Genomic DNA, 17,145 nt, shown 5'->3' on the forward strand with positions numbered 1-17,145 from the left:
TGTGGAGCACCATGCCACATGTTCTCCACAGCTGTATCTTGTAGTGAGAACTGGTGTGATCAGTAACAAACGTTAAAATTATGGAATTTGTTGATGTGATTTTTATGTCCTTTAAATGGGTTATTCCAACAAAAGAAATGATCCCCTTTCTACAGGATAGGGGATACCCAGCTGATTGGAGGAGGTTTGACTTCTGGCACCTCTGTCAATGACAAGGTCACATACACAATAGATAATCCCCCAGTCACATCGCTAGATCGTCCGGGCAGCCCATTAAAGATAGCAGCGATCTGCTGCCACCACTCCTATTACACAGAGCGGTGGCAGCAGATCACTTCTATTGTGATTGTTGGCCTTTTTAACATGTCGAGTGACACTAAAGACAACGATTAGACGGATGATCGTTGTCATCTATTACACGAGACGACTATCGGCCGTAACTGACGGTATCTGCCAAATGCGGCTTATAATGGTTTTGTGTAATAGGGCTTTAAAAATAAATTAATATAAAACATAGCACAAGATAATAAAAACATAAAACAAACACTTGTCTGTTTCCTACTATGAGTTCCTCAAAAAAGTAGTAGTCCTCTAGAAATTTTCTAGAGAAGAAAAAACGAATGATGAATAAAGTGATATATACAGTACTGACAAACTATAACATGAAACCACTGATATGTGACGTACATATACCATGGATTTTCTTGTAACAATGGCACCTGTCATGGGGTGGGATGTATTAGGCAACAAGTGATCAGGCTGCTTTGGAAGTTGATGTGTTGTAAGCAGGAAAAAGGGGCTGTCTGAACGCCCAGTAACCCACTGATCACAATGTATGACATATACATGTGATGTGCACTGCTTCAGTAAAAAATAGTGGGGGAAATGTGCAGGGAGGGTTGTAATATGTGATCAGCGGCACTGCTCACCGTATCAGCTTATTATCGGCAGACCAGCATTGATCTGACAGGTGCAGCCGTAGCCCCTGGGCCAGTGTGCAGCTGTAAATGATATAATTACAGCTCCTTTCATGGGTATACAAGCTTATCTTTTTAATTTATTATTCAGTAAAATGTTAGTGTTTCCACCCAAGTGCACTTACTCATGGTAAGCTGCAGGCCATATAGGTGACACATTGTTGATATAAGTCATTTTGATCATTCCTACAGAATACTGTACTAGAAGTGTTTTAGCTTTCTAACCTGACCCCTTTGTGTGCACCTCTTCATCAGGTCTTCTTGTGGGAACCCTTGATGCTGTTTTAGATTCAACTGCTAAAGTTGCACCATTCAGGATTCTCCACCAAACTCCGGATTCTCAAGTGTACTGGTCAATTGCTTGTGGTGAGTATAGCAAAGAGTTGCTCCAGTGTAACAGGGCTGACTTCCATGGTAAGTTGCAGTATGATCCACATGTTACATTCATGTTGGGTGCACTGCAGAGCGGAAAAAATTCCACCATGTGTTACCCTGACACTCAATGAAATTAATACTAAAATAAAATGATGACATACTTACATTCACTGACTATTCGCACTATGAAGCTGGGTTCACACACAGTATATTTCAGGCTGTATTTGGTCCTCATGTCAGGTCCTCATAGCAACCAAAACCAGGAGTGGATTGAAAACACAGAAAGGCTCTGTCCACACAATGGTGAAATTGAGTGGATGGCCGTCATATAACGGTAAATAACGGCCATTATTTCAATACAGAAGCCATTGTATTAAGATAACAGAAAATATTTGCCATTAAATGGCGGCCATCCACTTGATTACAACAGTGTGTGAACAGAGCCTTTCTGTGTTTTCAATCCACTCCTGGTTTTGGTTGCTATACAGCCTCAAATATACAGCCTCAAATATACATAGTGTGAACCCAGCCTAAGGCTGGGTTCACACTATGTATAACACCAGCCATTCTGTGACTCGGCCTGGTCACAGAACGGCCAGTGTTACTGCACATCATCCCGGCCTGTACTGCAGTGATGGACAGCTAATCTTCACTTCTGGTGAATTTGGATTCCCTATTCACTGCTGCACACAATGGAGTGTGCGGCTCCGGCCGCACGCTCCATTGTGTGCATCAGTGAATTGGGAATCCTAATTCACCAGAATTGAAGACCATCCGTTCAGCTCCATTGTGTGAGCTCCATTGTGTGAACTGACAGGTCAGTTTTTCGTGCAGCCGTATAGAATCCCGGCTGGAGCGTATGCTATATGTATACCAGTGATGGACAACCTTTTGAGCTTGGTGTGCTAGCATTCGGTGAAAAAAAAAAAAGGTGTGTCACAATTTTGCGTTATTTGTAGTTTAAATAACAAAAATACGTAATATATAATATAATATATAACTGTACTTAATTAACCAAAAAATAATTATTATGTGAAGTAAACTAAAAACCACACACACACACATTACCCCACCTGACCCCCATCGCTCCCTATACACTACCCTACCTGACCCTCATCCCTCCTGATACACTACCTTACCTGACGCTTCCACACACACTACCCCACCTGACCCCCATACCTCCCCATACACTACCCTAACTGACCACCATCCCTTCCCATGCACTACCCTACCTGACCCCCATTTCTCCCCATACATTACCCTACCTGACCCTTCCACACACATTACCCTACCTGACCCCTATCCCTCCCCATACACTACCCGACCGCCATCCCCCCCACACCACCTTACCTGACCCCCATCCCCACACACACTACCCCACCTGACCTCCTTACCCACATACACACTACCCAACCTGACCCCATTCCTCCCAACACACACACAATACCCCACCTGACCCATCCCCCGACCCCCATGCCTCCCCACACACACGTACAATGGGCACCAGGAGACAACACTGAAGGCAGGAGCAAGGCAGGGCTGGAAGGAGGAGCAAGACAGGGCTGGAGTGCAGCACCGCTGTGACCGGCCGTACGCAGCTATTGTGCCGGTTGACGTCACAGTAGCTGCGTCCGGTCGGTACATGGGGCGGGGAATATGTGGGGTCGTGCCGCACTGTAAGGCCTCTGGACCGTCTTGGAGCTTGCAGGCAGCTGCATACTTTTCTGTATGCGGGCGCATGGCGGTCGCGTGTCAGCGACTATGCCTACGCGTGTCAGTGCTGACAGGCGTGTCATAGGTTCGCCATCACGGTAGTATACGCTCCCGCTGGGATTCCATTAATTCAGACAACCATACAGACAACGTATGATTTGCAAATTACAACAAGGGCCGTGATTTATACAAAACATACGTTGTGTGAACATAGCCTAAGAACACATACTACAATCATGTTAGTTGCAGTTTTTATTGGGGAAAGACATTTTCCTAAATATTCTACTGGTCGTCTCTTGGAGGAACACCACACAAATGGCTGCATACAGACAGCAGTAGATTAAAGGGGTTGCTTGGGGATTAAATTAATCATATATGGCTGGAGGTTCTATAAAAATAAAAAAGTACTATTCTCCACCACCAATCCCTCAGGTCTGCTGCTGCAGGCCCCAGCTTGTTACCACTTCTCCCTTGTTCCTGTGTGTCATGTCATCCCCTGAGGAACTGACCTGCTCAGCCACTCACTGACCTCAGTGGTGCCTCAGTCAGTGATTGGCCGAGTGGGGCAGTTTCTATGGGGACGACACATCACAGGGACAAGAAGGAATATGCAGGGACTGGGAGAGGTTAGTATGCCTTTTTTTATCTTTATTGCACTGCCCACCCATATATAAAAAAATTTCATCCCCAGAAAAGCCATTTAAGGTTTTTGTTGCCCCAAAGGTAAAAGTATTTCCCACAGGTATGATAACCATGGTTATTCATTGACATTGATTCACCGGCAATAGATATATCATTGGTCTTTTACAAAAGCCATGTAGGTAAGGCAGTGCTTTTTGTAGTTTTGTCCTTCTGTCCTCAGTATCTGGCGACACTATATAGCTTGTCATGTTTGTGTATATGGAGGAAATATAAGCCTTGGTTGGTATATATGTCTGGGAGGACTCTAATGGGACCACATTTCATATAACTGCAGGGATGCAGGTGTTAATCTTCCCTGTATTACTTTCTATTATCACATGCTGTTCCCTTTACTTCACAGCATATCTGTTTACAGTATGTAATATATGAAGCTTTTGCATCACACAGGGAAATGTAACACAAAGCTCAGCTGTGAATGCAATAAATCTGCCTGACTGTAGTGATCATTTTGTTCTTTACTTACAATACCCTTTATTTGCTTAGGAGCCAACAGAGAGGAGATATTGAAACACTGGCGATGGCTGGAGCAGAACGTTATGAAGACTTTGTCAGTGTTTGACTCAAGTGATGACATAACTAGTTTTGTTCAAGGCAAAATCAGGGTAAGTACTTTTTTATGCATGAGAAAAGAACAAGTACAAAAAGTACAGCTAAAGCGGCCTGTACATAACAGAGGTGAATAGAATAATTTATTATTGAAAAGCTGAATTTTAATGTGACTTTCCAGAAGTAAAATACAATGTTTGACTTGTGGAGTTCTGTCTCCCACCAAACATAGGGCATTGCTCATCCATGCATTCAGTCTTGTCTAACACTGCAGCTCACCCCTTGGTAGCAGAGACCAGGGCTTGGACAGCCCTGCAGTTCCTGACACGAATGTTGCTGGCAGCAGGGAGACTCATGTTGTCCCTTACTGCTGCCACTCAATGTAAAGTGGTGTATAAATAAAATAAATTACACATTTAGTTCATTGTTGTATTACAAAGAAGTATAACATTGTTAAAGGAAAAATAACAGCAGATTTCATGCATCTAACCTGCTGTTAAAGGGATTCTGTCACCTCCAAACCACCACCCAAATTCAGGTTATCAGTAGATAGATTAAACAGTGCTGATTCTGAATCTCCAATTTTTCTTTTTATGTTCTTGCATTCCTTTGTTATAAGCCACAAATGAAGGAGCCTAAGGGCCCTATTACACTTACACTCCGTATAATAAACACAACGATTAGCCGATGACAACGATCTATAATTGTCGGGCGCCGACTTTGCATCGCTACTTGTAAAAGCGGTGTGGCTGACGATTTCCAAACTGTATACATTACCTATCCATGCTGAAGTGCACACCACCCCTGGTGAATATTTGGGTGCTCTCGTCACTGCAGAGTGCCGGATGAACATTTAGAGTGCTGGGTCGGCCACCTCATTAGCATATGGATTCAACTACAAACTTAAGGCCCTATAACACCAAGCGATTATCGTCCATTATGGCTGATAATCACATGGTATAATAGCTAGGGTTAAAAGAAAATGATCAGCCAATATTCACGATGCTGGCTGATCCTTGTTGAAAAATTCTACAATGACAACGACTGTCTGCTGGCTGTCGCTCAGTGTAATAGGAGCGGTGGCAGCAGACCGCCGCTATGTCCTTTGGGCTCCCTGGATGATTTTTAGATCCTCCCGCAGCTCCCTGCAGCCCTCTGGTCTTACCTGCTCACTGTTGGCGCGTGTAATAGCGCCGGCAGCGAGTGGGGGAAAGAGGAGCAAGCAAACGCTTATCTGACAGATCGGCTCTCGCTTTTCCTAAATGCCCTGTATAATAAGGGGTTTAACCCCTAGACAACCTAGGACGTACGCGTCATCAGCTGCTCAGCTGCGATTGGCTGAGCACAGTTATGCTCAGCCAGTCGCGGCTGAGCAGCCGATGACGCGGCAGAGGGGGGCCGGCAACAGGGACGGCTGCAGCGATTCAGCCAGCCTCCCGAAGATTATGTCGTTGACAGAAGATCGGGACGACGCGCGTCAGGTATGTATGGTACACTACACTTCCGGGTCCACGTGCGGGGGTGGGGGAACACGGGGAAGGGGGCGATTCACATACATAACATACATTACAAAGTTGTATAACTTTGTAATGTGTGTTATTTTGTGAATAATTTCTTCACAGGCAGGCTCAATGAGCAGAGCTCCTACAACAATGATCAATAGCAATGGCCAGTGTATGCAATCTAATTATTGCATGTAAAAGTCCCACATTAAATAAATAAAACATTTTAAAATAATGAAATAAATAAACATATTATATATCATAGCGTGCGTAATTGTCCGATCTAGTAAATATAATATTCGACATCCCGCATGGCAAATGGCGTAAATGAAAAGTGGGAAAAAAGTGCCAGAATTGCTCATTTTTTGTAACATACATGAAAAAAATTTATATAAAGTGATCAAAACATCAGAGCTACACAAATATGGTATCAATAAAAACTAGAGATCATGGCGCAAAAAATTACACCCCATACAGCCCCGTAGGTGAAAAACTAAAAACTAATCATGTCATTTTTACCGTATAGTGCATTACGTAGACTCTGGAACCACCAAAAAGTTACCATATTGCATTCTTTTTTTTTTCCAATTTCACCAACTTTTATTTTCTTAAATGATATTTTGGGGGTTCTGTCATACATGTTATGGTAGAATTAAAGACATTATAAAGTACACCTATTCCAGAGAAAAACAAGCCCCCACATGGCCCTGTAGGTACAAAAATGAAAGCGCAAGAGCTCTGAGAAGGGGAGGAGGAAAAAATGAAAATTGGCGCGGTCCACTGGGCCATTTTAGGCCTTGTCCTTTATCCTCAAAACACTGTGTGCTATAGGGACATAACAGCAGGTTAGATGCCTCTAACTTACTGTAAGGTTTACTTTAAAGAAATGTGTTTACAAAAAACTTTAAAAAAAATTGTTAGTCTCCGGTACCCCTTTTAACTTTCATAATATCAGAGAAGTCATTTATCCTGACTTTTTGGTTACCCATAACTAAAAGATAAGATTATATCTCAACATATCAAAGGAGTTATCCTAACATTATAATGTATTCCTTGCTCTGAATGTTGATCATTTCTTTCAACTTAATCATTTCTCTTGAAGGGGCTTATTGCTGAGGAAGGTAAAAGTTCATTTGTGAAAGAAGAGGATCCTGAAAAATTTCGTGAAGGTCTCTTGAAGTTTGAGAAATGCTTTGGACTGCCCGATCAGGAGAAGCTGGTGACCTATTACTCATGCAGTTACTGGAGAGGAAGAGTTCCCTGCCAGGGCTGGCTGTATCTTAGCACTAACTTTTTAAGTTTCTATTCATTCCTTCTGGGCTCTGAGTGTAAGTTCCTGAGATGACAGCTCACTGACAGCAGTGTATGTTTAGTTATAAGTGTGATGGCAGTGTGCATTGTGTTTAGTAGCTTAGTAATTGCTTTCTTGTTAGCCTAAAAATCAGGAAAATATTGTGGCAATTATCTAATAGGAGTGATCAGAGCATGCATTAAACAATGCAAAAACGGGTTTTGAGCAGCACAAAAAAAAATTGTAAAAATGTTGTCTCACCAAACTAGACCCAGGTTCGTATGAAGAATCCAGTAAGATGAAGGAGACCGCACTTCCAAAAGAATTTGCACTTTTAATCACACCAATGCAACGTTTCGGCCCTATGTGTAGCCTTCACTGCTTGAGAAAGGCTACACATAGAGCTGAAACGTTGCATTGGTGTGATTAAATGTGCAAATTCTTTTGGAAGTGCGGTCTCCTTCATCTTTTTGGATACAGAGCATGCATTAGCTACAGCATATGAATCTAATAAATTCAGGAGGGGAACGCTATCCCAGCTGCTCCCAACCATCGCAGAGGTAGAGGAGAGTAGAGTCCTACAGTCGGTTTTAAGAGGGCAGGGGGAGCAGTATTGTTATTAACGCACCAACTGTGCTTGGTTTATTGTCTCATAACTATTATTAGCCTAACAGCACAATATTGTATTGTGCTGTTTAGGCTAACACAAGAACAGAGCTGTCCCGATACTATGCTGTCCCTACATATATAAACTTGCCTTAAAATGTATGGTATATTTTACAAGCATTTAAAAACATTGGCAAGATATTGGCAAATAGGCCTCAGAGTATAGCCAAATCTTTTCTGCCATTACATACATAAGTACATTACTTTTGTATCAAGAGATCACAGCAGATCACCATCATTTGACCCTGATTAAGGTTTAAAGTGGTATTCCAGCCCCAATAAATTAAATTATATCTTGCTGATGCTGCTGTTAGAAAGAAAAAATATATACTAGTCTATTCTGGTTCCTGACTTCTCTCATGGCTCCTTCCAATCCTGCTGCAGCCAGTGATTGGGGATAGGTGCTGCTCCAACCTCTGACTTCTGAGATGGGAGAAAGATATGAGCAGCAGGGACTGAAAGAAAAAGGAGATAAAGACTGAGGCTATTTTAAATGGTCCGATGCCTAGTGTAAGGGCCCTATTACACGGGACGATTATCATTAAAAATCGTTAAATCGTTCGAATTTAAACAATAATCGCTTTGTGTAATTGCAGGCAATGATCAAAAAATCGTTTGTATGATCGCTGATTATTTATTTAGATCTGAACCTAAAATTATCGTTAATCGTTCGCTGTAATTCCACGTTCGTTCGCACTAGTTCCGCGTTTTTTCACTAATCGTTCAGTGTAATAGCACATTGTTCATTGTTTTTCTGGGATCACAAGGAATAAACGATAATAGTAACGATCGCAATAACGATCATAGTAACGATCGTAACTAACGATTATTGTTTTGTGTAATATGGTGAACGATTTCAGTTTAACGATAAACAATCTCATTTGCGATCGTTAGTCGTTAATCGTTAAAAATCGCTTAGTGTAATAGGACCCTAATGGCCCTATTCCACGGAACGATTATCGTTCGTTTTCGGACGATATCGACCGCTACGGACGATAATCGTTCCGTGGAATAGAGTGCAACGATCAGCCGACATCGTTCATGTCGGCTGATCGTTGCAGTCGCTTGTTTTTCAACATGTTGAAAAACAAGCGACTGATATAGCAGCGATCTGCTGCCGTCGCTCCGTTGAATAGGAGCATCGGCAGCAGACGCTGCTATATCCTATGGGCTGCCCGGACGATCAACGATCCTCCGAGCACCCCCCCCGCAGCTCCCCGCCGCCCCTCCCGCACTCACCCGCTCGCTGCAGCCGCGTTGAATAGCGGCGGCAGCGAGCGGGGAACGAGGCTCCTCTAAAACGACCCGTGGAATAGGGCCATAAGCGAGCGCTGATCTGGTAGATTGGCGCTCGCTTACTGAGCCTATTACTCGGCTTGATAATTGTGCAGCAAGGGCAAGAATCATGCAGCCCTTGCCTTTAAGTGTAAAATAATAAACTGTATATATACCTCTCCACACTCCCCAGTGTTCTTCTCGCTTCTGCCCGCAGCTGCCGCTGGAACGGTCCTATCTCAGCCAGTCAATGGCTGAGCGACCTGTCACTTCGGAGACTGGCTCTGAACTTCCTGCGGCAGCTGTGGGCAGAAGTGAGAAGAACACTAGGGAGTGTGGAAAGGTATGTATAACGTTTATTAGTTTTTTCACATATTCATCAGCCGTCGGCCACGCATCGCTATTTCACATAGTGATGTGCAGTTGATGGCCATTAATTTTTAGCAGGTTGAAAGACAAAGATTAGTCCATGATCATTTCTTAATTATACGAAGCGATAAGCTGCCGAATCGGCCTGATCGGGCAGATTATCACTCTGTGTAATAGGGCATTGAGCCAGTTATGATGCTTCAGTCGGATCTAATAATAAAAAGCACACTTCAGATGACTGTAGAAAAGAAGGTTTTTTTTTTTTTTTTTTTTGCACTATAACACTTAAAAAGCAAAAATACAAAATGCATTCACCGATATATTTATAGCTTTTAAGGGATCAGGGTTTTTAGATGTCCATTCTATAATTTGGGCCTCCTGCAGTAGTTAAAAACTTGCGGAAAACAAGAACTGAACAAGGTGAGTGTTTTATTAGTTTATCTATTAGCAAGAGAAGGATAACAAGCGCTTGGGAATGGCAGGGATTGTAATATCTCCCTCAGGACATGAGGATTATGATCCTGAAAGCAGATACCTATAATTCACTCTTTAGCTTAGGCGATTAGCCTTTCAATTGACTCTTAGTGTGAGATTTTTTTTATTATATGATCATCTGAAAATATTTTTTAGTATAATCTCTTCTATTCTACCTGGACAGAAAGTAAAGAGATTAAAGGGGTACTTCCCCCAAAATCATTTTTGCTTTAATAAATTGCCCACCAATAGCTTTTCATCTTTACAATATAGATTTATTACGGATTATGCACAGTTGTGCTGTCATCAAATCTCAGTCCTGTCCTACACCGCCCGCTCTCTGCTCCTGGCCCCCACCCTCCATGACAGGGTCACGTGTCCTCCATCTCTTCAATGGGCAGGGTGAGCGATAATAACCCTGCCCATTGAAGAGAGGGATGACAGTCTCCCCCTGAAGAGAGGCACACAGCTGGCCCATATCCCTCTGTGCCCCCCCCCATCCAACAGCACCCTCAACACACCCCTAATTCCGGGACATACATATGTTATACTACAAACCGTCCGGCACCCGCTCTAGCTCCAGTACGCCTCTACAAACCCCAGCCCCCCCCCCCCCCACTCCTGTCGCAACTGCTTTCCCCGGCCCGGGACAGACAGCACAATCATCCCCACCACCACCCATCAGCCTGCCGCTGTTGCTCTCCAGTACTGGCACCGCCGCTATCACATAATCATCCCCACCACCCTCCGCCTGCCGCCGCTGCTGCTCACCAGTACTGGCCCCCAGCCCGGCACCGCCGCTGCTCTCCCGCTCCGGTCCCCCGGCCTGACATCGATAACACAATTGTCCCCATCAACCCCCACCTTCCCTCCGCCTGCTGCCGCTGCCGCTCTCCAGTACCGACCCCCAGCCCGGCACCGCCGCTGCTCTCCTGCTCCGGTCCCCTGGCCTGACATCGATAACACAATCGTCCCCATCAACCCCCACCTTTCCTCCGCCTGCTGCCGCTGCTGCTCTCCAGTACCGACCCCCAGCCCGGCACCGACAGCACAATCAATGATCAACCATTTATAGCAAACTTCCTTAGCTGTACTGTACCATATTAATGTTTAGTTATCTTTATATTTCCTTTTTTAATTTCAGTTAAACTCACGATCTCATGGGATGAGATCACAAGGCTGGAAAAGACTTCCACTGTTCTCCTTACAGAGAGCATTCATGTTTTATCTCGAGGGGAAGACCATTACTTCTCAATGTTATTGCACATAAATGAGACTTTTCTTTTGATGGAGCAACTTGCAAGTTATGCTATTAAAAGACTTTTTGACAAAGAGACATTTGAAAATGACCCGATATTAAATGATCCTCTGCAGATCACAAAGAGGTAAATATCAGACCTTTGTTTAATGTTCCATTTATTTGTTCTCCTACTCAACATGAGTCGCTCCTGACCTTCTTGATCCTATGTAGAGATGAGCGAACCTGGAGCATGCTCAAGTCGATCCGAACCCGAACTTTCGGCATTTGATTAACGGTGGCTGCTGAACTTGGATAAAGCCCTAAGGCTATGTGGAAAACATGGATATAGTCATTGGCTGTATCCATGTTTTCCAGACAACCTTAGAGCTTTATCCAAGTTTAGCAGCCCCCGCTAATCAAATACCGAACATTCGGGTTCGGATGGACTCGAACCCGAACCCAGTTCGCTCCTCTCTTATCCTATGCACTACAGCTGCAGACAAGTTCTGTTCCTCCTGGTACATTTTACAAGCAGAGGTGTACACCCGTCAATAAAATTGTACCAGCTTACTACAGCACAGACGAGGTGTAAAACTTTTACATCTTTTTTTACACATTGTTGATTCTTAAAGGAATGTCCCATGATTAGGCATTAGATTAGCTCTGTATTAGCTTGTGCAAAGCATATGTTTTTTTAGGATCCAGGAGAGAAAGAAGCGCTGCACCTCACACCTATGGATGACACTAATGCCTCTCGGCTGCATATAAAAAGAACATCAGAAGTTTCTGATACACATGGGTCCCTACACTAAAACCACACTGTGTCGGTTAGTGACCACCACCCCCGCCAGGCGTGCACAGGCAGGGAAGGGAGGCCATGGAATGGCCCTGCAACCCCCATGTAACAGGACCAGGCCCAAAAAAGCCCCCCTAAAAACACACAGCCGGCACCACTAGCGGAGGAGGTTGCCCCCAAACAGCACAAGTCTGGATAAGGTATTACACTCAGACAGAATGGGGAAGACAGGAGGGATTAAAACATGTGCACTCAGGTGTCTCCTGCTAATTGCGGTCATGTGGGTCTTGCCAGGAGGAGTGCAAAAACAAATGCGATCCACGAAAGAAAGAAGCGCTGCACCTCACACCTATGGCGGACACTAATGCCTCTCGGTTGCATATAAAAAAACATCAGAAGTTTGTGTGTAAATTGATCAAGCCACACTGCCCCATGTACCAGTGTGCAGGTCTCTGATACACATGGGTCCCTACGCTAAGTCCACACTGTGTCGGTCAGGACCCACATGACCGCAGTCAGCAGGAGACACCTGAGTGCACATGTTTTAATCCCTCCTGTCTTTCCCATTCTGTCTGCAGCAGCTATGGTGAGTGTAATACCTTATCCAGACTTGTGCTGTTTGGGGGCAACCTCCTCCACCGTTGGTGCCGGCTGGGTGTTTTTTGGGGGGGCTTTTTTGGGTCTGGTCCTGGGACATGGGGGTTGCAGGGCCGTTCCATGGCCTCCCTTCCCTGCCTGTGCACGCCTGGCGGGGGTGGTGGTCACTGACCGACACAGTGTGGACTTAGTGTAGGGACACATGTGCATCAGAGACCTGCACGTTGGTACATGGGGCAGTGTGGCTTCATCAATTTACACACAAACTTCTGATGTTTTTTTTATATGCAGCCAAGAGGCATTAGTGTCAGCCATAGGTGTTAGGTGCAGCACTTCTCTCTCTCCTGGATCGTATATGTTTTTTTTAGATTAGATTATTATGCAAACACTCCAGTGTTGAGGCCCTTTTACACATGGCGATTATTGGCAAGCATGAACATTCACTGCTGATAAACGACCCATATAAAAGGGCCAGCAGTGAGCCAACGAAATAGTAGATTTCATCTTCTATTGTTCATCGACTGATTGCATCCTTTGTGCAGGAATTCAAATCACCGCTAGCTACTGTATGATGACGTAAAGGTTGCATGAATATTTGTGCAGTCCAGCGACACCATTGAGTCATGTAAAGGCTCTGCAAATGAGTGCTGATCTTGGTGATTGGCACTTGTATGTGGCACTACTTGAACCATGTAAGAGAGCCCCTAGATATTGCTTTACATACTTATAGCATCCCCAGATGTTTTTCTTTTTTTTTTTTTATTCAGTCTCAGAATGTCCACTTATAGGTCCAGGGCCAGTGGTCACCCAAACTCAGTGGCTTTGCCCCACCACCTAGGTCATCTTTATGCACAGGGGGGCAGAGTAATTCCAGCCATTCTGTGAGCCAGCCAGTTGAAATTGGCACACTAAAGGCGGCTTCTTGTCTCCATCACGGAACACATTAAACAAACATTCTGAAAGGAAACAGGAGTGCAGTTAAAAGGAAAATGGATCTCTGACTGATATAAATTACACAGCACAGAAATGTTAACCAATCTAGATTGAAAAAACGATGTAGGGGAAGGGCGGAAAATAAGGTTTCTGTAGAATAATTTAGACAGGTAAGATATAATGGCTATTTTACTATGTGAGCTGCCTTACTCATGAATATATGTAATATTGTGGGGCAAGGAAAAGCATACTTTTTTGTTTCCTTAGCTCAACTGAAAAAAAATTCATCCAGTGTAACAATGTGTGATTACTGCTGGTGCTCCTAGAGATATGTCTGCTATAGTCTATGTCCTGCAGCAACTAACAGATGTAGATTACAGTGTTTGCTGGTTTATTTAATATCAGCAGGAATGGGGTTGTTCTTCTTCTGTTTCAGAAACTGGAAAGGATTTGGTTATTTGTTTTGGTTGAGCGCCAGTCCCTAGTTTATTAATGTTCTGTAGATATTCCCTTACACTGCTGGCTTATACAATATGTCACCTTAACCTCTCAGACAACTTCTGAATCATCTTTGTTTTACAGCATGCCATCTGCTTTATAGTTTGCAAAACACCTGGGTCACATTGTAAACTTTTTTTTTCAGTACTCCATAATAGTTATTGTGTAGTTCAGATATCATTTGCATGGTGAGAACAGAGCCTGGAGAAAATTGCTAGTCACCCAGTAAAGTTGCAGATACTTTGTACATTTTATTGTGCCTTTTTTAATCTTCTTTTATTGTTTCAATACTGTTTACAATCAAACAATCCCTTTGAAATTGTATACATTAATGTTTAAAAGTATTTAATATTGTATCCATTAGAATGCAAAAGCAGGCCTCACCTGCTACAGTGCTAAAGGTGCTCCCTGTGTAAAGTACTGTATTCTTATACATTTCAGCACACACAGTCCAGCGATGGTTCTAGAAAAAAACAGAGTAATGCACTTGAAATGCAATAACACTGCATAGGCAAACTACAGGAGGAGGGTTTTACAAAAGCAACCCTAAGGGTATGTTCACACTTAGCAAATACGGCGGAAACCCGCCGTGTTCAGTGTCCTGCTGTAAGTAAATGAGAGAGCGCGCTCTTCTGCTGCCACGTCACTTCTTTAAGCGGTGAGCGGCGGCTGCATAGGAGCGTGCGCTCTCCAATAGACGGGCTATGGGACACTGAGACAGGCTGGCTTCTGCAGGAGACAGGCGGGGTTAGGGGTTGTATCACAAATAGATTAGGTATTGGAAAGTAAATGGCTCGAAATATAATTTCACAGTTTTTCCTCAGTATATAATTACCTAGAAATGTTAATTCACGAAGGTTCTCTGCACTAGATAGATGACTCCAAACTGTTGTCCACTGCCTGTTGTTAGGCTCAATCTGTCTCTCCTTGTTATGGACACGGGATCACGGGGCATCATTCACCTACACTGGTGATCGCACCATTGATACCTGCTAGTGCATGCCAATGTATGGGCATTGTGCAGGGTTTTCCTTTTGGCAAATAATGTATTGTATTTGATTTTCTGCTGTTATTTAGCTATGTTACATTATGTTTAGCCCTGGTGTGGTGAAACAAGTTGGAACCCTGGTGATAGAAGCTAAAATTTGTTACTTTTTTGTTGTTGTTTTTTGGGTGTTTGTTTATTTTAACTAGCAGCCCAAGTAATCTCTATTTGGGGATTGGACATTATTGCCTGAGTATCAATGTGATGTTGGTTTGACTATACCCTAGCAGGTGACTGAATGATCACACTCTCCCCATCTCTATTTCTTGTAAATTTTTTCAGGATTTTAATATATATCTAATAAAAGTTGATTGATTTAAGATTACTACATGCCGCAGTGATAAAGGTTCAATCTGTCTTTAGCAGCAAAGAGCCCAGGATAAAACGCAGGAAATGGGAATGAGGCAGAGATAGGGGTATGCAATGTAATTGCAATCTGCCTCTTCCAGGGGGCCCATGCTGTGCCTGTAAGGTAAATCAAGGTTTCTTTCTCATTTCTGACCACCCATAAAGTTCTGGGCAGCTGTCCCTTTTGTAAATACCAGTGTTCTTACTAATGTAAGTACACAGTACTGCTTCCTAAATGTAATCCCTTCCCTGTCCCTTTGAGCCTGCAAGCTTGTCACCTGTATTATCATAGCTATAGTTTAGTAGTTACTGTATCCCCCTCCCTGTTGTGATGCTGCTGTTTCTTTCCTTTCTGCTAACATAACAGCTTGCAGACCCCCCCCCCCCAACATGCCATCGATGATAGTGTACTGTAAATCATGTCCCAGCAAAATGCATGCCAGTCCATTGCTCTTTGACCAGCACTATTTCATGACATAGCAGAGAGGAGTACCTGTGTGAGTACTACTGGCAAATGGAAAGAACAAGAAATAGCTGTGCAGCATAGTGGGGCTCTGCGGAGCTCAAAAACAGCACTAAGAATCCTAAACCATCTTGTCACCACTTTGAAGAGCTATAACAACACTGTGGCGGTTTTTGAAAATGCTTTAAGTTTATAGCAACAATTGTTCAGATCACTCATTTAACTTGATCTTCTTTGCTTTTAGGGGTTTGGAGAGTCGAGCTCACAGTGAACATTTCACTACATACTTTAGGTTGCCCAAAGAAGAAATTTTAAAAGAGGTGCATGAATGTTTCCTGTGGATACCCTTCACCCATGTCAATGCACTGGGCAAGATGTGTATTTCCGAGAACTACATTTGTTTTGCAAGCCATGATGGCAGTTTATACTGCACAGTCATTCCATTAAGAGAGGTATTGCTGATAAAAATCCAACACACATTTGTAAAAGTGATATTGTCAACCTCTTACTCTGGCTTCATTTCTTTAGTGGATAGTGTCACCTAGGAGGGGCTTCATGGCAGTTGGGCCCCATCTTCCTGCTGTGAAGCCCCGCCTAGGTGACACTGTCCACTGATGAAATGAAGCGATTTTACAACAGAAAGAAGAAATAGACACATTTTCTGCAGGTATATATCGAATGTGCAGCATCTAAGCTTCTGGATGGCGCAGAGAACAACACATGGAGTAAGGGTACTATTACACAGAACGATAATCTGCCGAATTGGCCTGATTCGGCCGATTATCGCTTCGTGTAATAAAGACAACGATCAGCCGATGATCGTTGTCATCGGCTGATCGTTGATATAGGTTAGAACCTATAATTGTCGGGCGCCAACCGCGCACCGCTACGTGTAATAACGGTGTGCGGCCGTCGACTGACGATCTACATTACCTCCTGCGATACGCTTCTCCCCAGATCCCGCGCTGCAGCTTCAGAGCGACCTGTCAGCTGACAGGCCACTCAGCCAATCACAGGTTGGGACCGCCTGACAGGCCGCTGTGAAGCTAGAGCGCACGGGACCCAGGGAGAAGGAGACCGCAGGAGCAGCCCTGGAGCATGGATAGGTAATGTATACCATCTAAGCAAGGGCTGCAAGGACATCAGTAACAATGTCCCTGCAGCCCTTGTTAAACGATTATCGGGCCGTGTAATAGGCCCAGTAAACGAGTGCCGATCTAGCAGATCGGCGCTAGTTTACAGTTGTTATCGGGCCCCTATTGGCCCATGTAATAGTACCCTAAGAGGGTGACAGTGTCACTTTAAAGTGTCACTGTCATTTGGAAAAACTTTTGA

At 43.8% G+C, this 17,145-nt stretch overlaps 1 protein-coding gene across 3 annotated transcripts in view; it reads left to right on the plus strand.

Annotated features, from left to right (window-relative positions):
- TBC1D8B (TBC1 domain family member 8B) overlaps nucleotides 1–17,145 on the plus strand; it is a 53,441-nt gene that overhangs the window by 16,566 nt on the left and 19,730 nt on the right. For all 3 annotated transcript variants that reach the window (XM_069942966.1, XM_069942965.1, XM_069942967.1), the window contains exons 2-6: nucleotides 1,233–1,343; nucleotides 4,251–4,369; nucleotides 6,918–7,143; nucleotides 11,035–11,275; nucleotides 16,055–16,262. In XM_069942966.1, the coding sequence (XP_069799067.1) occupies nucleotides 1,233–1,343; nucleotides 4,251–4,369; nucleotides 6,918–7,143; nucleotides 11,035–11,275; nucleotides 16,055–16,262 (905 nt within the window). The remainder of the gene's footprint in view (nucleotides 1–1,232; nucleotides 1,344–4,250; nucleotides 4,370–6,917; nucleotides 7,144–11,034; nucleotides 11,276–16,054; nucleotides 16,263–17,145) is intronic.

Source organism: Dendropsophus ebraccatus, chromosome 10 (genome assembly GCF_027789765.1).
Source record: "Dendropsophus ebraccatus isolate aDenEbr1 chromosome 10, aDenEbr1.pat, whole genome shotgun sequence".
In the NCBI taxonomy this organism is placed as follows: Eukaryota; Metazoa; Chordata; class Amphibia; order Anura; family Hylidae; genus Dendropsophus; species Dendropsophus ebraccatus.